The sequence below is a fragment of the Emys orbicularis genome, chromosome 1, assembly GCF_028017835.1.
Source record: "Emys orbicularis isolate rEmyOrb1 chromosome 1, rEmyOrb1.hap1, whole genome shotgun sequence".
Taxonomy (NCBI): Eukaryota; Metazoa; Chordata; order Testudines; family Emydidae; genus Emys; species Emys orbicularis.
In genome coordinates, this window is record NC_088683.1 from 189,374,987 (window position 1) to 189,395,849 (window position 20,863).

The following is a 20,863-nucleotide window of genomic DNA, read 5'->3' on the forward strand; positions in this document are numbered from 1 at the left end:
GTCCTCGGTGTCATCAAAATTAATCAATAAATATTTGTGTAGTGACGAGCATCATAGGAAAGACCATGAGAAAAATTCATAATTCTGTATTCAAAGTAGGGTTTGAATAGCATGAAGTAAATAAGGTCAACAGCACACATTATTTAGTGAGGCAAAAACAAATGAATAATTGCTTCTTAAGGGAGCACCATTGATCCTGTGCACCTAAATGAGACTGGGGTCCTATTGAAAAGAGTAGTATATGATCATGTAATTAATTATAGTACTATAATGCATTCGCAGAAAGGGAGCAAGTTGTGGGTACTTAGGCAACCTTAATTCTGGCATTTCCTAACATTTTTAGGCTTGATTTTGCAACCTTAATGTTGTTTTTAATGTTCTGTGTAGCATATATTAAAGGTATCCCTCCCTGTACAGCTGACAAATTTTATTATAAGGGGAAAAATTATTTCTGGGGGAAATAGATTTTTTGAAGACCCAAAATATGACTGCATGTGATTAAATTATTGAATTTCATATTTATATGAATGTCTGAAGAAATTAGTATATTCAGTTCATTTACTGTAATTTGCCTTTCACAGTGACATTTTTTAGTAACTCCTGTGCTTTTCTTGTATTTAGATGACAATGTCAGTTATTTTGAAATACCTGCAAGCATTTGGCTGGCTATGGGTATGGCTAACCCTAGTAGCTTATTTAGGACAAAATGCAGTAGCTATAGGACAAAATCTGTGGCTTAGCACCTGGTCAGCAGAAGAAGAAAAAAATAAGGATTACACAGAGTGGAAACACTTAAGAAACAATAAACTTGGTGTCTATGGGCTTTTGGGATTCATACAAGGTAAGGTTAAGCATACAAGACTTTATTTTCTCTGTATTTGCAAAGCTTAGTTGCCTGGGGTTCTTTTACATCCTGTTAAATCTGTAATGGAGACTGCAGATGTGTAATACAAAGACAAACTATATTGGTCATTCTGTAATCAGCTACAGGGCCGGCTCCAGGCACCAGCTTAACAAGCAGGTGCTTGGGGCAGCCAAGGGAGAGGGGCGGCACCTGCGGCAATTCGGGGGCGACAGGTCCCTCGCTCCCTCTAGGAGCGAAGGACCTGCCGCCGCCGATTGCGGCTTTTTTTTTTTTTTGCTTGGGGCGGCAGAAATGCTGGAGCCGGCCCTGATCAGATGTGTGTATAGTAGCAAACTAGAATCATTTCACATTTGGTGTGGGGGAGTGGTAGGGAGAAAGGATCAAGCTAGGGAGCTATAAAGTGAAGGAATGATTGAAAAGGCAGATTAGACTAATTTGTAATATGGCTGTCCTTGGAACCAAGTCAATGTTCTTGTATGAACAAGTGCACATTTTAGCTAATGAGGTGTTACTATTTTTGTGGGGTTAGATGTCAGTGTCCATGTCACGGCTAGTGTTAACAGGAATCACATGCACCTGCTAAAGGTAGAATAGACTTCCTTATGAAGGGGTAAGATGTGAACAGATGCGTATGTAAAACAAATCTTTATAGTGGGCCTACCAGGCTGAAGTGTGATGTCTTTGGACAAAAAAACCCCACCTGACATTGTTTTATTTATTTGTGTATTCATTCATTCTTAAGGTCTTCTGGTCTGCTATGGTGCATATGTGCTTACTCGGGGATCCCTCTGTGCTTCTCGGACATTGCATAATCACATGTTAGCCAACGTGCTGCACCTTCCCCTCCAGTACTTTGAAACTAATCCAGTAGGTCAGATCATCAATAGATTCACAAAGGTAAAGGAAAAACGTGTCCACATTTTTTAGAAAATGTACAGTAAAGAACTACAACTTTAATGCCATGTAATGCTTCTAAAAATCAAAGAGTAATACCAGATAATAGACATCCGTTTCAGTATAAAAAGAAGCCTACGCAAATGCCACAGAATACTTTCCTGCAAAAGTCATCAGTACCTTTTATCAACGGAAGGCCTTTTAATATTGTTCTTGTCCATGGTCACTGGGCGTGCTTTCCTCAGAGCACAGTCCTGCAACCTAGAGGTGTTAAGCTGAGTTGAGCTCAGTCTGGTTGTGACAGGTTGCCCCCATTAGGATGGCATTTGGTGTGCTAAGATACTACTGAGCCCGCCTGTTATGCCAGTTTGGGCACCCCTTTTACCTGTCTTGCTGAGCCAGGCTATTAAGTCTCCTCCAGCGCACACACAGGCAGGGCCACACCCAACTGCAGAATGAAACAGACACTGAGATCAGTTCTGGGAAGGCTCAGCTTAAGGGACTTGCCCCAACACTCAGGTGTCCACCTCCCTTGGAGTACAGACCCAAAGGTATCTTTTGAAATCCGCCACCTCCCTCAATGTGGAAAAAGGTATGCACGGCCTCTTATCCCCCCCTCCCAATTATAAATTGCATAAACTGGGTTATATTATAAACGAGAAATAAGTTTATTAACTACAGAAGGTGGATTTTAAGTGAATATAAGAGATAACAGACAGAACAAAGCAGATTCCTAAGCAAATAAAGCAAAACACGCAAGCTAAGCTTGTTTCACTAACAAAATTGCTTACAAATAGTAATTTCACACCCTAGATATTGTTGCAGGAAGATTAGAGAGAGTCTTGAAAGGCAGCTACACTGGTCTGCAGCTTGAGACCTCAGGTATTATTACTCACAGGCTAGACGCCCTTCCAGCTTGGGCTCAACCCTTCTCTCCCCAGTTCAGTTCTTGCTTCCAGGAGTTTTTCAGTGTCTCTTTGGGTGGGGAGGCAGAGGAAAAACACGATGATGTCACTCCCCTGCCTAATATAGCTCTTGTAGTCTTGTGTATGGCGGGAACCCTTTGTCTCCCAGTGGAAGAACACTGGCATTACAAGGAGTGGGTCCAGTACCAGGTGACTCAGACCCATGTCTCTACAGGGCTGTGGCAGCCATTACTTCTAGGCTGTCTGGAGCATCAACAGGAAGACTAAGCTCATTCACAGTCCATTGTCTCTGCTAATGGCCCATTAGCCCTGCCTGGCTTTTCCATTGTTGAACCTGAAGGGCTGGTTGGGGGTGACACCCAAAGTAACACATTTGAAATACAGATACATAGTTAATATTCCTAACTTCAGATACAGAAATGATACAAGCATACAAATTAGTTAATCACATTCAGTAAATCATAACCTTTCCAATGATATCTTACATGTGCCATCTTGCATAAAGTATTTCTCAGTTATGTCATATTCATATCATACGCATATTTTCATAAAGAATACAGAGTGAAATGTCCCACTGATTTTAAAAGTTTATAATTTTTATATCTTGCTAATGCATTGCTACTTGATATAAAAGGTTACAGACAAACTAAGGTGCGAAATTCAAGCTCTCAAAGTTAGGATCCCCTTCACCCCCGGCCCAATACTTCTTTCAATGCACAGAATGGACAGTGCTCAGGGAATGACCTTTCCTAACTTTTGAGTGCATGACTTTGCAACCTTAACATTTGTAATTTTTATTTTTTGTATATAACATCTTACATTTTTTTAAAAAACAAAAGAATTCTATTTCATACAACTGTAATGCTCCCTGTTCCTCTCATAAGCACAGTTTGAACCCACAAGCTTCAGCACTGCCCATAGACGTCTGCTACTTGAGCTAAAGGATGATGTGCAATTGCTGGTAGGCTGCTATCTTCTGTGGACTGGAGGATGCATATATGTGGAGGATGCATATTGCACTGAAACAGATATCATAACCACAGACTTAGATTTGGTAGCTTCTTTCTGAGAGGCAGTGTGGCTAAGTAAATGAGACTTGGATCTGCCTGATGAGAATCAGGGCTTTTGTTCCCAGCTTTTATAACCTCTCAGTGGGTTATGAGGCCTTGATTAATAATACAGATTGTAAAAGGAACAGAAATAACAGGAGTGAGTAGAAAAGTTGAGAGTTGAATTCATGGTCTCTGGTTCCCAGTCTCATATGCCTTCTCTTGCCTAATAGTATTTTGAGAGGGGAGTATTTAGCTGCCACTATGAATTTGCCTGTGGCAGTTCAGTTTGGCACATTAAGCTACAGAGCATACTCACCAACTATGGAACAGTCTGATATTTTAGCAACAAGCCTCTAACAACGTCTACTGAGCAAAGTTCAGATGGGAAATGTGAGTAATTATATATATATTTGTAGTATTTGACAGAGTACAATATGTTAAATTAATCCGTTGTATATCAGTATGTCACCAACACTTTTCCCCCAACAATTTTTGCTGCAGTAAAAGGATTTTGGTTGTTTGAGTTCAGAGTCTAAGGACAGTTTCTTGAGAAATGTCTACAGTTTTAGTAAGGAGACATTAAAACTAATTTTTGTGTGTAATATCACAGGACATGTTTATCATTGATCTACGCTTCCATTACTACTTACGGACCTGGTTAAACTGTACACTAGATGTTATTGGAACCATTCTAGTAATCATGTCTGCTTCACCTCTCTTCATACTGGTAGTTATTCCCCTTGGATACCTGTATTTTATTATCCAAGTAAGTTTCTTAAACTTTTACAACAAGAGATATGTATTTTCCATGTGTGTGTGAGAGAAAGAGACTGAAACAAAATCATTATTAAGCATTGTCTAAAACAATTGGGTGTAAATTGTAAATCTTGCCTGAAAAGCCAAAGTAGAAACCTAAGAAACTTATATTTTAGTATTCTGCCACACCAACTCTCCGCCCCCCAGCCCACACACACACTTTTTAAAGCTGACTCCTAAAGCTGACTCCTCAGGCTTCTCACAAGTATCCAGAGTAGTAAAATACATTTTGAATGTTTCCTACAGTAATGCCTGTCTTTGTCAGTGACTTCCATTCTTTCCTGCTCATCTTTTTTTTCTCTTACAAGATATTATATTGTAGTCCCTCTAAGAAAACCAATAAAATTGTATGACAAAAAAATGGGCATGTGACATGGGAAAACAGAGAGTCAAAGCAAAAACTGAAGTAGGGTGTGTACTACCCTGGAACAACACATGCAGATATTTGTAGGGCCTAGCTTGCTTCAAGATAATATATAGCACAGATATGACTTATAGCATTGAGGAACAGGAACTTAGAGAAATCCCTTAACTAAATTTCAACTGTCATTTTAATGTGTCAGAAAAACTGTCCTTTGAAACATCGGCTTCCCTAGCTCTGCTCCAGGCTCTGTTGATGTCAGACATGTTCATAATGTAGGCTATGCTAATAGATATAAATGAGGGAGCAGAGAGGCTATCAACCTTTGATCAAGATTTGAGAATATACATAATTATACTGATGAAAATTAAGGTGGATCCTCATTTGAACATAAGTCAGGAAATTCCAATATAAAGTTTAGTTCATCTCCTTAGTGGGTGTATGTTACAACAGGAGTGATGGCAATTTTGGAAATGACACTCCTCTTACTGCTAGCCCTCCTAGTAGTTTACATGCCTGGTTATTACATTAAGACACAGACATTATCCACCCCCCTGAATTAAGAGAATTTTTTGAAAAGTTCTCTGCTAAAATTGTTTGGCCTTTTTTGATTATGATATGCAAATAAGCCACAAGTTATACTTGAAGTTTCAAAGCTGTGTGAAACTTGTTTTCTAATCTTTTTCCAGCCTTTATAGTAACTTAGAATCTGCCTCTTTTGTATCTGTTGTTTCCTTAGCGATACTACATAGCTAGTTCACGACAAATCCGACGATTAGCTGGAGCATCACACTCTCCTGTGATCTCCCACTTCAGTGAAACTCTCTTAGGACTGTCTACAATCCGAGCATTTGGACACCAAGAAAGATTCATTAGACAAAACAAAGATGTGGTGAATGAGAACTTGGTTTGCTTCTACAACAATGTTATCTCAAACAGGTACTGTATTAACAATCTAGAATTTACAGAAGTTATGCAGAGTGGGTCAAATCCTGCTCCTGTTGAAATCAGTGGCTAAAATAATAAACTTTGATGGGAGCAGGCTCCTTAAGAGATTAAAATAATCCTAAAATGTGTGTAAGTACTGTAACTTGTTCAGCACTCTTAGTACTGGCTTTGTGGTTTGTATCTAGGCAATGGGGTATGTCGTCCTCTGTGTGCAGGAATCCAATTAATTTATAGGAGATAGATATGCTTGGTCTGCGATGAGAATATTCTACAACAATGAAGTCTACTAACAGCTGCTGGAAGGGGAGAATTATAAACTGACTAATTTTTCCCTACATGATTTTATAAAGAGATACAATTGGAAAGTGCATATTTCGTGAGCACTTCAGTGTTTCTCACTTTAAAAAGATAATTTGTTAAAAGCTGAATTTTTAGAAAAGAGAATCTCTTGTTGCTTCAAGTATATCTGCTGTATTTGTTAGAATGATAATATGTTCTTCAGAATGTTGAAAGTGTAAGTCAGATGGGTTGATGAAGTGATGAGGGTTTATACTTTAGCAGGGAAATGGGGTTAGATCCTCCATCTGTTCATTTCCAGATGTTAACGTGGGGTGTGTTTTTTAAGGTGTAGAATTTTAGTAAAGGAAGTGTCATAGTTTTTCGCATATCATCATTGAAACAATAAGAATAAAATCCTGGCCCCATTGAAGTCAATGGGAGTTTTGACTTCAGGGGGGCTAGAATTTTATTCTGCCCCAACATAAAATTTGTTGTGCAATTGCAGGAGGGAAATATTTATTCTGGCGGAATTAGGAGATAAATAAGTCTTATAGAACTCAAAGCTAGATTCAGTCTTATTTGTGGAGTTGGTGTCTATATATATGGATTGGGGAGAAGTCTGGCCTAGCTGACAGAGCACTGTACTGTTCCAGCTCTGCCACTGGCCTGTTGGGTAATCTTGGGCAAGTCACTTATCCTCTCTGTGCCTCAGTTTCCCCTTCTGTGAAATGGAGATAATGATACTTACCTTCTTTGTAAAGTACATTGATGAAAAGTGCTATAAGAACTAATTGTTGAATTTTTACTATGTTATCAATGTTCCATAATAAAAATTCTGTAGATAAGTCAATTTTTTTTTCTGGCTACATTGACTACAGGTGGTTGGCTGTCAGGCTTGAATTTCTAGGAAACCTGATGGTTTTCTTTGCTGCCTTGTTTGCAGTGCTGGCTGGAAATACAGTGAATTCCTCTACCGTGGGTTTATCCATATCATATGCACTGAATGTAAGTGATAGTATAGTTTTGATGCTTCTACAATATTTCATATGGAAGGCAAGAATGACTGGGGTAAAATTTAGTAGGCCAAATTCTGCACAGTTACACCTGTGCAACTTTTAATCTCATGGATGTAACTGAGCAGAATGTACTCTCATTACTATGTGTTTTTCTTTGAATTTACACTAATTATGAAAGTTTATGTATTATTAACAATTCATATATTGATAGGTTTAAATGCAACAACAAAATATTGGAATATTGAAACAGAATTTTAAATATCAAACTTACTACACTGGGTAGCTTACTTTTGGTATTTTGCTAGCTTGGAGAAGGGAGGTAGTCTAGTCAATTGCAGTCATGTTTTCAGATGCGTGCTTTCTAGTTCTGGTGCACTAGCTGCAATATTTAGGTTGCCATCATTGCAAGGAGGAGGTTGGTTTAAAAATGAGTTTTGTATTGGTATTGAAGTATTTAATGGAAACATTTCCAATGGCCCTATGTTATTAAAAAAAAAAAGCATAGGTGGGACCACATTTGGCAAGCATGTCCCTTGTAATAAGGAGGGCTAGAACTGTGTTGATTAGTGGCTAGAAAGACAATAAAACCTAATGATTTAAAGAGTTTTAAAAACCCACGCATCCACAATATCTTGATAGTTTGGTCCTATCCCCTGAGTACTTTCTCTCTCTCTCACTCATCCTGTTATCTAAAATTAGAATGTATGCTCTTTGGGGTAAAGTGACATGGACATCTATATTACTATACCCATGAAGATGATACTGGCTACTGCAAGACTTTATACCTGCTAAGACCTGAATTCAGTGTTCTGTGATTTCCCTGCATCAGATTGCATCAACACAAAAAAGGGTATTTCATTTCCTGTATGCCTTAACACCGAAACACAGGCATCTTAATTGGAGGATCACAGCTCTGAACTCAGGTCTTTTCAGATAGGTATATTACAAACTGGCTGTTTTATTTGCCTTTTAATCTTATACACGTTTGGTTAAATATGGGATCTCAGTACAACTGATTATTTTTTGTTCAGAAGCCTTTAGGTTCATTTTTAAATATTCCTACCTCAGGACAAAATTTTAACCTCGGATGGCTAGTTTATTAACCCATTTCGTCACCGACCAGTTTTGTTAAAGTTTAATTTTTAGTTCTGATATATAATGTACAATGTCTTAGAACAGTTTAAAATAGACCAATTTTGTACTGCTGTACCTGAGCATGTCATTTCACAGCCATCACATGGCAACTGTAAGAATTCACATATAAAATTAGTGTCCACTGCATTAACTTGCAGATATTGGTCTAGGTAGCACTAGTACTTGCAAAAATAGCTTCTCAGTGCTTGAGGATAGAAATGATTTGGCAGACGCTATGGACCTGATCCCCAGGTGCACTGCAGCTGCTTTTGCCACGCTGCTAAGATACTTGTGTAAATGGCTCAGGGAGGATTGTCCCAGTGTAAAGGGAATACTGCAACAGTACACGTACAACACAGGCTCATAAACCTACACTTCCTCTTTCTGCCAGTGTAACACAGAAGGGGAGCTTGGTTACTGGGGAAAAGGTGATAGCCAGGGTGCCCTGTACCCTACACTGATCCTGAGCTAGTTTTTCTAACACAGCAAATGGTGGAAGACGTGCTCAGAGTAGCGCTGGGATCAATGCAGTGAAAGTGGAAGCTTAAAGCCAGCTTTGCATACCAACTCCTGACTTGTGCTCTGCATCTTCTGGAACTATCTAAGCAGCTGACATTGTGTTTTGATGCTATTTCTTGCTATCCATAATACATATCTGAAATATATTATGCTGTTTACGAAGGCCAAGCAACTTTAACACATTCTGTTGAGTGAATAATAGAAATGTAGGGCTAAGGGGGCCTCAAGAAGTCATTAAGTCCAGCCCACTATGCTGTGGCAGGACCAGATAAACCTAGACCAGTGGTCCCCAACCTTTTAGTCTGGCAGGCACCAGACGACAAGCCACGGAGGACCGTGGCGGCGGACGAGCATCCGCCGAAATGCCACCGACAAGCGGCAATGTCAATAGGCGTCGCCGCCGAAATGCCTCAGAGAAGCAGTGTCATCCAGAGACATCGCCGCCAAAGTGCCACCGAAAATTGGCGGCATTTCGGCGGCGACGCTTCTGGATGACGCTGCTTCTCGGCGGCATTTCGGCGGATGCTCGTCCGCTGGCCAGTACGCGGGCGCACTTAGACCAGAGGGCGCCATGGCGCCCGCGGGCACCGTGTTGGGGACCCCTGACCTAGACCATCTCATGAATATATCTTTTTTTTTTTTTTCAGATAACTCAAACTTTGAATTTTTGGGTGCGTAAAGCATGTGAAATTGAAACTAATGGAGTTTCCATTGAAAGAGTTTGTGAATATGAAAAAATGGACAAAGAGGTGAGCATTTTAGAAGACTAAATATAAACTATTTGGATACTATTTCATATATGTGTATAAGCTAGTGACTAACTGATAAAAAGAAAAGAAATTGAATGACTAATACAAATGGCATCTTATAATTAATAATATACATACATTCTCAAAGTGTGATGCATTCACGAACTAATGTGTTTGACTTTCTCTTTACACTAATGGTCAGAACAGTTTTGTATTTTTAATGTTGACCAGTAAGTTTCTTGACATCAGACTTTGTGGTAGCTATGGTAGTTAGAAACAAACAAATATATAAAATAAATCTTAAATCTCTAAGTCTCATCATGAACTACTATCTGAATCTGTCTGTGGGTATATCTATACTACAATCACGGAGTGTGATGACAGCTCATGTAGATGAACCTGAGACAGTTTAGCTAGCTAGCTTGGCTACTGGAGCAGTGAAGTCACAGCAGCATGGACTTCAGTGCAGGCTAGCGGCCAGAGTAATTACCCAGGAGGGTATGTACAGCCCATGAAGAAGCCATGCTGTCACTGCTTCACTGCTAATCCAGCTTGTTGAGTATGTCTACATGAGTTGCAATCACACCCCTTGATTGCAATTCAGAAATATACAGTGGTGCAACGATACAGGCAGGGCCGGCTCTAGGCACCAGCGCTCCAAGCATGTGCTTGGGGTGGCACTTTCCAAGGGGCGGCACTCCACCCCCCCCCCTTTTTTTTTTTTTTTTTTTGCTTGGGGCAGCAAAAAGCCGGGAGCCGGCCCTGACCAGAGCCCTGCCGCTGGAGAGCCAGAGCATAGTCCCCTGGAGCCGAGCCCGGGCTGCGGCGGCGAGAGGGACTCCCGGACTGTATGAGGAGCCGGGGAGGGAGAGAAGCAGACCCCGGGATGCAGGGAGGAAGGAGGGGTCCTGCTGCCACCACCGCTGCTGCTCTGAGTCTCCCCAGGGTGGCGCGGCATTTCCTCGCCCGAGTGGGCTGTGCAGGGCGCCGCCGGGCTGGGCAGGGGGCGCGGATGCCGGCTCGCGCGCTGACAGGGCGAGTGGCTGGGCAGCCCAAGCTGCCAGGGAGCTGCCCTCTCCTGCCCCCGGACCCAGCCCGCCGCGCACCTCCCCCGCCTCAGCCCCGCGCTGCTTGCCCCAGACCCCCACAGCACCAGGGGCGGGGAGAGGCAGAGCCCGGCTCCGAGCGGGGCAGTGAGGGATACTGCCCCGCCGGGGGACCCCCGGGGCTCAGGCACCTGGGGGTCAGTGTCCGTCCTCTCGGCTCTGCCTGCACGGGGCTGGGGAAACAGCTGTCAGCACCTGTCCCTCTCAGCCCTTGCACCCCCCATCCCGCTCGCAGCCTCTTTACTTGTACCTCCCCCCATCGCTCCTTCACCGCACTCCTTCCCCTTGTACTCTCCCTTCACCCGCACCTCTCCCCTTGTACCCTCCCCCAGCCCTCTCCTCCCACACCTCCCCCTTCCCCTGCACCTCTTCTCCCGCAACCCTCCTGATACCCCCTCTCCTCCTCCACCCTCCTCTGTGAGTACATCATACCCCGCTTCTCTGCCAGTGTAGAGCCCCCAAGCACCCCCACACCTGCTCCTCTGCCTGAACCCTCTTTACTAGATCCCCATCCCTTTCCGGGTACAAGGTTTGAGGGTTAGTCCCTATGCCTTCCATGTGCATTTGGAGCACTAAAGATGCGGAGGATGGGGGGGGCGAGATTTATACTCAAGTGAAATAAAAATAGGAGAAACGATTTGATCCCCACTGCAAGTGTAAACGGGGATTGCTGTGGTGAATGAGGAGGTCACGTTTGGGGGGGGGGAGCCCAGGGCTGGGGCGGCAGGGGGTGCGGGTGGGGGAGGGCACTGGTGGGGGGGGGGGAGAGCCCAGGGCTGGGGTGGGGGGCAGCCAAAAATTTTTTTGCTTGGGGCGGCAAAAAACCTAGAGCCGGCCCTGGATGTTCCATTCACTACAGAGCTTGAGATATTTGCCATCATCAAAACCTTTGCTACTAGGCTGATACAAAAGTTGCAAGGTAGGAGTGGATATTCTATGAGTTACTGTAACTAGAATAACAGTTGCCCATCACAACTCTAGGTTGGAGTGTTCCGCTCTGCTTCCATGAGAGGAGAACAAACCTGCTGAGGTATAAGAAGGGCTGGCTTCACAGAATGTCCCTCTCCTCTCTGCTGTCAAAGCGCCTCTATGGTGGCTTCACTGGTTTGGGCTCCAGACTCCAAGAGCCAGGGCTGCCATTCTCAAATACTGCTACTTCCCATAGTGGGCCAAGTAAGCCAAAGTGATTCCTGACCTTAACTAGCATGGGTTCGCTCCTGATATAGTCCAAACAGTGTGTCCTAGGCATCTTTTTCAAAGTAAGTGGCATTGCAGACATGAATAAAGTTGTTAGAAAGGTGCAGGCTGTACTTTGCTGAGAATAGTGAATGTATTACAAACTATTAACAGCCAGGGCCTTGGAAGCCTGAGTCTCTTTCAAAACTCAGGTCTGTGAGTTGGTAAAATAATCAAGGTACCTAAGGTAGCTCTCTAAATGAATATGTGCAATCTTTTTCTGAGTCTGGTTACTGAGAAGGATTATGTGATGCCTCTGCATGTGGTGAAGTATTTTTTTAATTAAAAATCCTGATGTCCAAGAAGCTGTCTGACTTCTCAGTGCATTGGATTGAGTGTGAGTCATCATCATGTGTTTACTTGTATTTTTAAAACTATAAATGGCTTGCATCAAGTATTCCAAGTGGCTTGTAAAAATGTAAAGCAGTGCACTAAAACAATGTTAATTTAATTTCAGGCCCCCTGGATAATGTCTAAAAGGCCCCCGATGGGATGGCCCAATAAAGGGATAATAGAGTTCATTAATTACCAAGCTCGGTATAGAACAGATCTTGGTTTGGCCCTACAGGATGTCTCCTTCCAAACACACAGTAAAGAGAAGGTATTGTACATAATACGAAATAATCAAAAATAGTTTAATTGGCCCCTTAATTTTCTACATTCAATAGATTTCATGTATGAAAGCATAACTGAAGGAGTCCAAATTAGGATAATTCTTACTGGGTATGTAAATAATAAGCTATTAGAATTCATGAAACTATTTTCTAAATGGTTGCACAGCCAAAGGAAAAAGTATATTTTAATCTAAGTTTTATTAATGGCAACATTAGATACAAGGGGACAGATGCTCATATGGTGTAAATTGATGTAGCTCAACTGACTTGAATGGGACTCCACTGATTTACAGAAGCTGAAGATCTGGACCAAGGTTTTTAAATGACAGACTTTAGTTTCAAGTTATACTATAGGTTGATTAGTAATGCCAATTAGAAACCAATCCTGTCAAGTGTTGAGTGCCTCACAGTAAATTTATGCAACCAATTTTTTTGTAAAATGACATTTGCTCTCCATTTCCCAGACATTGATTTTTCTTTTTTGTCTTTTACGTATGGTAAATGAGTATGTTTCTAATGAGGGCAGCATTAACACAGATCCTTTTATTTCTTGTTTCGGCACCAAACATAGTTAGGTTAGTTTATCTCCAGAAACAGTATGAACAAAGTCATGAGCCAAAGGAACTACTCGTGTGAGCTCACTAGTGTGAGCAAGGGGATTACAATCTGGCCCTAGATTTCTGTGCTGCTGCAGTGCCAGCAGATGGGAATGTTAGCTTTTGAGTGGATACCACAAAACACTTCTTTGGGAATTCCCTCCTACCCCCACAGAAAACTGGACAGTCAGGATCCTGATGATGATTCCCAACCAAAGTATGAGAGAGTTAAGGAAGATCAGAGGTGGGGCCTAAACCACTGGGCTATGGACAAAGGGGCAGTGTTCTTTTCTAACTTATATCTATCTACAGTGTTTAAAGTCACTAAAAAGAAATTGAAGTGTTAGTTTACTAAACTCTCCATTATTAAATTAGTTTTTCTTTTAAATTTAATATCTTGTTCCAGGTTGGAATTGTAGGAAGAACAGGAGCTGGTAAATCAACACTCACGAATTGCTTGTTTAGAATTATAGAGAGAGCCGGAGGCAAAATAATTATAGATGGAATTGATATATCAACTATTGGACTACATGATCTACGTGGCAATCTTAACATTATTCCACAGGTAAAATCTGTTTCAGTATAGACACTTCTATTTCATTCAAACATTAGTTATTGCATATCTATGAAGAAATTCTAAACCCCAAATGCTGAAACTGTAACTATAAGAAAGGCTCCATTTTGTACCAATTCACCAGAGGAAAGATAAATCAGGATATTATTACTGGAATTATGGCTAATATTGAAAACTCCAAAGTTACTCATTAACGGGTATGCCCCAAGAAAAGAGAGCTTTGGATGTAATCAAATAATACTTGGTCATATTGCAAAATTAAAAGTAGCCTTATAGTAGGTGATTTCAATTTAATATTAAATCCCTGTCATCTAAAAGCACAAAACCAGATTCTTAAAAGGTTTAAGTGCCTAAAGATGCAGATAGACACCTCCTGGGATTTTCAATAGCACTTACCTGCTTTTGCCTATCTGCCTCTTTAGGTGCCTAAATACCTTTAAAAACACTGGCCCATGGATACATTTATAGAAAGCTAGTGGATTTTTTTTAAACAAACAATGTTCTTTGCTAACTGTACACATTCTTCTTTTTTTAATACATATATTTGAATGTATATTTTCATTTACCAAAGACGTTGGATAGACCTCTCTCTCTCTCTATCCCCCCCACCCCCTTTTAGGCTTTGTGGTGTTAAATAATTTGAGCATAGCTAGTTTTGCCTTTTCACTCAGATTTCAAATATTACAGTTTGCCTTTAAAATGCATTATTTCTAGAATACCTTAATTAAAATCTTAACATTCCTGTGAGTTTGTTGAAAAACATTGTTTTGTTTTTTAAGCTTTGTGATGCTACTGCTTAGGCATTTTATATTATTTCTTAGGACCCTGTCTTGTTCTCTGGGACCCTCCAATCTAACTTGGATCCCTTTGGAAAATATTCTGATCATGAGCTGTGGGAGGCAGTGGAGTTGTGTGACTTAAAGAATTTTGTCCAGTCACTCCCAAAGAAACTCCTTCATGAGATTTCAGAAGGTGGTGAAAACCTCAGGTATAAAATTTTTAGTATCTACTGGCGAGGGAGCTCTTCTGGTGTGCTAACTTGATTTTACTTCAATACATTCTACATGACCATATTCTAATGTTTTTCCATGTCACAAAAGTGACTCCATCATTCTAAATAGAATCACTCTTGTAAAGCAATTTGTGGTCACCTAGCTAAATAGTAACTGGGTGAAATTATTAATTAATGGAGATATCCCATCTCCTAGAACTGGAAGGGACCTTGAAAGGTCATCAAGTCCAGCCCCCTGCCTTCACTAGCAGGACCAAGTACTGATTTTGCCCCAGATCCCTAAGTGGCCCCCTCAAGGATTGAACTCACAACCCTGGGTTTAGTAGGCCAATGCTCTCAGACCAGATGATCTAATGGTCTCTTCTGGCCTTAAAATCTATTATAGGTGTTTGAGAAATGAGCAAATAGTCCAAGGCAGGGGAAGGACCGCCACAGACAGAATAACTGATATCAGAGAAAAAAGTAACAATATATAAAGTAAGAAGAAAAAGAAAGGGAACAAAATATAACCAAGAGAACACCATCGTATGCGCTATATTATATCTTCTATTATTTGTTCAGCGTAGTGGAGTAGCTGTTCAGTTTCTCTTTACAGTGCATTGTTATTTCAAAGATATGCCAGGGACGTTGACACTTTATGGGATAGAAAATTTCTGAGTGTAAGAGTCAGGCCATTGCAGTCTGCTAAAATCTGAGAAATTTATATAAATGCTTGATAAGCTTTTAGCAGCAGAGTGGCAATCCAGAATTTAAAAAAGCAGAGCAGAAATGGAAAGGTAGTTAATAAATTGGAATGCATCTGGAAAAGGGACATGCCATCATTTCAAAAAGGGACATGCCATTTTCAAAGATAGCATAAGAGAGTCTTTAAAACTCTCATCCTGAACCAACTCCCACCACTGTAAAATACATAATTTAATAATCATCTGCTGTGTATCATTCTCTTTCAAACGTATCCCATGTCCAAACTAGGACTTGAATATAATAGTGGGTATTAAGTTAACGTGGAAACTGGATGCAAATATGCATCCATCTGGAAAATGGAACCAGGGATGTGCCTCTAAAATAGATTGTAAGCATGTGGTTTTGCTAACTATTTAAACAAATTATCCTACTCATTGCTTTCTCTCTACAAAATAACCCGATCAAGGAATTATTTAGCATTTATTGTGGGTGGAAACATAGCAATGCTTTTGCAAAGTTATTGAAATGACACTGTTTTCAAATGTGTTTAACAGTGTTGGGCAGAGGCAGCTTGTGTGTCTTGCCCGGGCTTTGCTACGGAAGACAAAAATTCTGATCTTAGATGAGGCAACAGCCTCTGTTGACATGGAAACCGATAACCTAGTGCAGTCCACCATCCTGAGGGAGTTTCACAACTGCACAGTATTAACTATAGCCCACAGGTTGCATACTATCATGGATTCTGAAAGGTAAGTTTCAATATTGTTTTAAAAAACACATAGTTTCATTTAGACATTGTCAAAGTTGGTAGGCATGAAAGCTGATCTGGCTTGACACTTTCACCACTCCTCCCCATATAATCTATGGTACCATGAAATACATATATACTTATATTAGCAGTAGTTATTGACAGTAAACAGACTGATATTTGTGCTACAGTGATTCTCCTGTTGTTACTGAATTAATTTTTAACTCCATTTTATCCCAGTTGCAAACACAAGTTACTAGCAAGTCCATTTAATTTACCAGAGTAAATTGATTGCACTGTAGAACTTAAGGTGACGAGGCAAAATTTCATTTTCTAAAACCTCTTTTTGTGCAGGAGTTCGTAGCTTCATGAATGTCTGAGTTATCTATTGCGAAGAGATTTCCCATATTAAAGGAATGAGTTCTACCTAAGCCACACCTTCGGTACGGCTAGAAAGTAGGGCTGAAAAAAAATAGCTCAATTTTCCTCATCACCTTTTTGTTTCTGCATTTCAGAGTGCTTGTTCTGGGCTCTGGAAGAATTATAGAATTTGATACCCCACATAATTTATTACTTCAGCAAGGAGTTTTTTCGAAAATGGTTTCTGAGGCTGGGATAACACAAGATACAAATAACTCATGAACTTATTTTTGTGAAGACAAGAATGCTGTTTTTTTCTGAATTCGAATGCAGGAAATGCTCCAGGGATGTGTGGTTAATTGTATCCTTGACATTATAAAATGATCACACAGTTTAGGGGAATTGGGTAGTTTTAACACTACAAACTTCTTACATGTGGTAGGATAAAAGCTGATGGTTGCTACTGTTATGATCTGTATTGCACACTCTTCAATCTTCTTTAAAATATTTTTATATATATTTTTCAGTAGAACAAAAAAATGTAAAGCCTTACTTTTCATAGCATACAGTGACTTTTGCTTTAATAAATGATCTGGAGACTACATAAATGCTTGTGAGCCAGACTACTTAACACTCCAGAACCTTCAGCACTTGTTTTGGTTAAATTGGGTTGTATGTTTTAAAGTATTTAGAGAATAATGCAGATTTAACTAGTATCCTCTGTTATAAATAATGAGCTGGTGAAAATTCATTTGAGAATTGTCATTTTATGAACATGGGGGGCTCAATGCTGACTCAAGTCTGTACATGAATATTTTTTAAATTCTTGAGGGGTATATTTGGTTGCTTTTTTTAAATGGTCCTTTGAAAACCCTAAAATAAATGACAAGTTAAACAATTAGTATTTATTTTTGTCTACCTAACTGAGCATTCTCAAGTCACATTGTGACAGAATTCTTAAAAAAGGAAAATCCCTCTGGGAAATATTCACTTTATATTTAAAGCACGTTTGTACAAACTATTCTTGCACTAATCATGGCAATAGAACCCTCTTTTCATATTTAATGGGAATGCTAACAAAGCATATTCTTCTGTATGTAAAGTACTGTAAGTTATGGTTCTAATTTGTTGGCTTGTTTGTGGTTAAACTGGGTGAAAAGATACAGGGAAGAGAAGAAAGTTTCCATGAGAATATACAATGCGTACTAAAGGATACACAAGAAAAAATGAAATGGTGTTTTGCACTAATTCAAACATTCATGGAGCAGATACAGTTCTATTTTGAGAAGTCATTAACTTCCCCCATAAGAACCTATGCACACATTTGAGATATCTAAGCTGTGGATGCAGGGTACCTGTATCTTATGATGTACTATCTCCTGCATGCCTTATTCTCTTGAGAGGTACACTGGTGGAGCTAGAGCACATTGGAAGTCACCTAGTCCAACACCAAACTAGCCTCTATCCAAAGCTGTACTCCTTAAGGTCTATAATACTGCCCAAGGAACTACTTTTGTAGAGTTCATTGATTTTCCTCTCAGGCCTGATTAGGCTTTGGGCCCCAACCCAGCTTCATTATTGTAGCATAAATGTTGTAGGAGGTCAAGTAGGCACTGAACACTCTGCCTTCTGGTACTCAAATTGAGGTGGGCACCCTGTCATAGCAGCCATACTAGGAATAGCAGAGAAGAGTGATCAGTACTTCCCGTTGGAGATCCACCAGTAGAACAGCAATTCTAGTCATGTTGGCACAGTCATCAGCTTGATTGGTTTGGTGGTAGCTTGGGCCTCCCCCAGAAAAAAGGGTAAGTGAAGGATCTAGGCATTCCCTGCTGCTTTTAATTCGCTCAAAGGTACAATATTGTCCCTGACAATAATAGCCAGCTGTAAATAATACAGTTCCCTAAAATATACTAATAACCGAGAGCTTGCACCAAACTATTGATTAGGATAGAGTAGCTATGGTGAAGCTAAATTAATTTTGGCAGAGATTAGACTTCATGCTGAAGCCTTTGCCTTCTGTATGAGGTGAGCTGATTCTGCTTTTAAAATTTTTGTGATATTGTTAACTGGCTATAATCTCAGAATTAAGCTTCTTCAAAAGATCTATGTTATGCACCATCCTTCTGTTTTACATATGAACAGTCAGGCTATTTGTATATAAAATACCATTGATTGTGTTGACATAATTCAACCCAGCTGCTTCTACAAGTTGTAGGCCCAATTCACTGCTGGCACAAGAGGGTGCACCATCCTTCACCTGAATTTAGTCCTGAGTGCTATTAAGACAACTACAAGAATCTGGCCAATCTGGTATTTACAAACTTGAGTATGACAGAATGAAACTAGGGAGGGAAGAGGCCTTTAGTTCCTGTCTTGGTAGTGCCTTTTAAAAAAATAAAAATAAACACATACCCACTTCTGTTTAAATACAGGTGTTCATAATTGCCTGCTTCTGCAGCACGCACTTGCACTTAACTTTTCAGGGAAGTTAATATAAACACAAGGCAATTGTTTCTATAGAATTTATCTTCCTTCTAAAGAAGCTACATACTTAAATGAACCAGGGGGAAAGAATTATTTTTAAACTCATTTCCTCATCTGTGAGATGAGAATGCTCCCCTATCTTACAAGGTGAGTGACTACATTCGTGTATCTGAGAAATGCTCATATGCTGCTAATAAGCACGACAGAAGAGCCAAACCCATCAGATTCTCCTAGGTTGGGACATCAGTTGCAATTAGGAAAAGGGGTTAATGAGACTAACTTAAGAGTGATAACTGTCTCGTGTTACTTAACATTTATGGTTAAGCACCTCTGCCTCCAGCCTGTCAGGCTTTTTGTGGTGTACTGCTCCCCCTCCCCCCCAAAACAACCTTGGCTAGAGCCCAAATAGCATATGAATCATTTCAGTGTAGGGGCTGTAGTGTACAGTAGCAGTAGATAGTTAATGCTTAGAGAAAAGGAGCACTTGCATTTTCCATAGGAAGTAGAGCCACAAACAGCATTCAACTGAACCTTGTGCAGACAATTCCCACATGTGCCCACAGTGCAGATTGTTTTTATTAAAAAAAAAAAAAAACATAAGTGCAAACTATTCATTTCTCAATGGCGTGAAAATGTGGCAACAAGCATTATATGCAATTGATACCTTGTAAAAACCTGGGTCTTTAATGATACATGCATTTATTCTAACACTAAAGTTTTATTCTTTGCATTATTAAATGTCCATTTATAGTTTAGCAGAAAAGTCATATTCACTTTAAAAAAACAACAACTCCACCTGATGTTGGATATATATTTTAATTATATGCCTTTAGTTGCCACTCTAATACAAGCCATTCAAAGAGAACTTTTAAATACTTATTAGAATAGCTATCCAATTTCATACACATTCAAATGTCATCGAAAAGTCTGCTTTTCTCACTTGTCACTCAGTGATGTATGTGGGCAGTTCACATTTGCAGTGCTAGGGTGTCAGACTCCAGATCAGGCGTTCTCAAGCTTTTTCCTTTCTTTCTCAAACACTCCCCCCCACAACATGCTATAAAAACTCCATGGCCCAGCTGGGCCACAACAACTGTTTTTCTGCATATAAAAGCCAGGGCCAGTGTTAAGAGGTAGCAAGCCAGGCAATTGCCTGGGGGGCCACTGCGAAGCTAAGTTGCTCAGGCTTCAGTTTCAGCCCCACATGGTAGGGCTCAGGGCCCTGCAATATTCCTTGCAGTCCTGCCTGGCAGAACTTTGGCTTTCTGCCCAGGGCCCTAGCAAGTCTAATGCCCACCATGGGTAGCAGATCCCCTAGAACCTGCTCACAGCCACTGGACCCTTGTTAGGAACCACTGCTACAGATGACAAGTACTCCTGCAGTTAACATTGAGAAGGTCAAATATTCTTACTAAGAGGCCACATCCTGCTAAGTTCGATTTTATTTTCCAGAAACCCCATTGGACAATGTCTGTGGAATGCCCAAATCTGCACTATACAGAATTTCTACAGCATGTTTCTAGTGACCTTATTGATCACTATTGATTTAATAAAAAGGGTTATAACACCTCTAGATAAATTGAGTTGTTTAGAGCTGCTCCTTCACTTTTCTAGCCCCTATTACCACCTCTTGTAGGTCACTGGTGCACTTCTCTCTCCCTGCCCTTAGCTCTGCCTTATTTCTAACAGTAATGCTTCATACCAAAAGAAATCCCAGGGAAAGAGAAACAAAAGTTTGGTAGATCTTATGCAATTACTTTTATTTAAGAATATATTTTAAAAGGCTGTATATAAATATCTCTGAAGTATGATTTTTCCCCAAATGCAGATGATGTAACCTGTAAACTGACAAGATTTTATAATATTGATGAGGCATCACCACTTCCA

General features: G+C 40.3%; 1 protein-coding gene across 1 annotated transcript in view; it reads left to right on the forward strand.

Annotated features, from left to right (window-relative positions):
- Nucleotides 1–16,771, forward strand: part of LOC135877745 (multidrug resistance-associated protein 1-like) — a 54,151-nt gene extending 37,380 nt beyond the window's left edge. The window contains exons 18-28 of the mRNA XM_065403301.1: nt 622–841; nt 1,608–1,762; nt 4,348–4,503; nt 5,654–5,853; nt 7,020–7,146; nt 9,458–9,559; nt 12,359–12,502; nt 13,518–13,676; nt 14,507–14,673; nt 15,936–16,130; nt 16,645–16,771. Of these exons, the coding sequence (XP_065259373.1) occupies nt 622–841; nt 1,608–1,762; nt 4,348–4,503; nt 5,654–5,853; nt 7,020–7,146; nt 9,458–9,559; nt 12,359–12,502; nt 13,518–13,676; nt 14,507–14,673; nt 15,936–16,130; nt 16,645–16,771 (1,752 nt within the window). The remainder of the gene's footprint in view (nt 1–621; nt 842–1,607; nt 1,763–4,347; nt 4,504–5,653; nt 5,854–7,019; nt 7,147–9,457; nt 9,560–12,358; nt 12,503–13,517; nt 13,677–14,506; nt 14,674–15,935; nt 16,131–16,644) is intronic.
- The last annotated feature ends 4,092 nt before the right edge of the window (nt 16,772–20,863 follow it).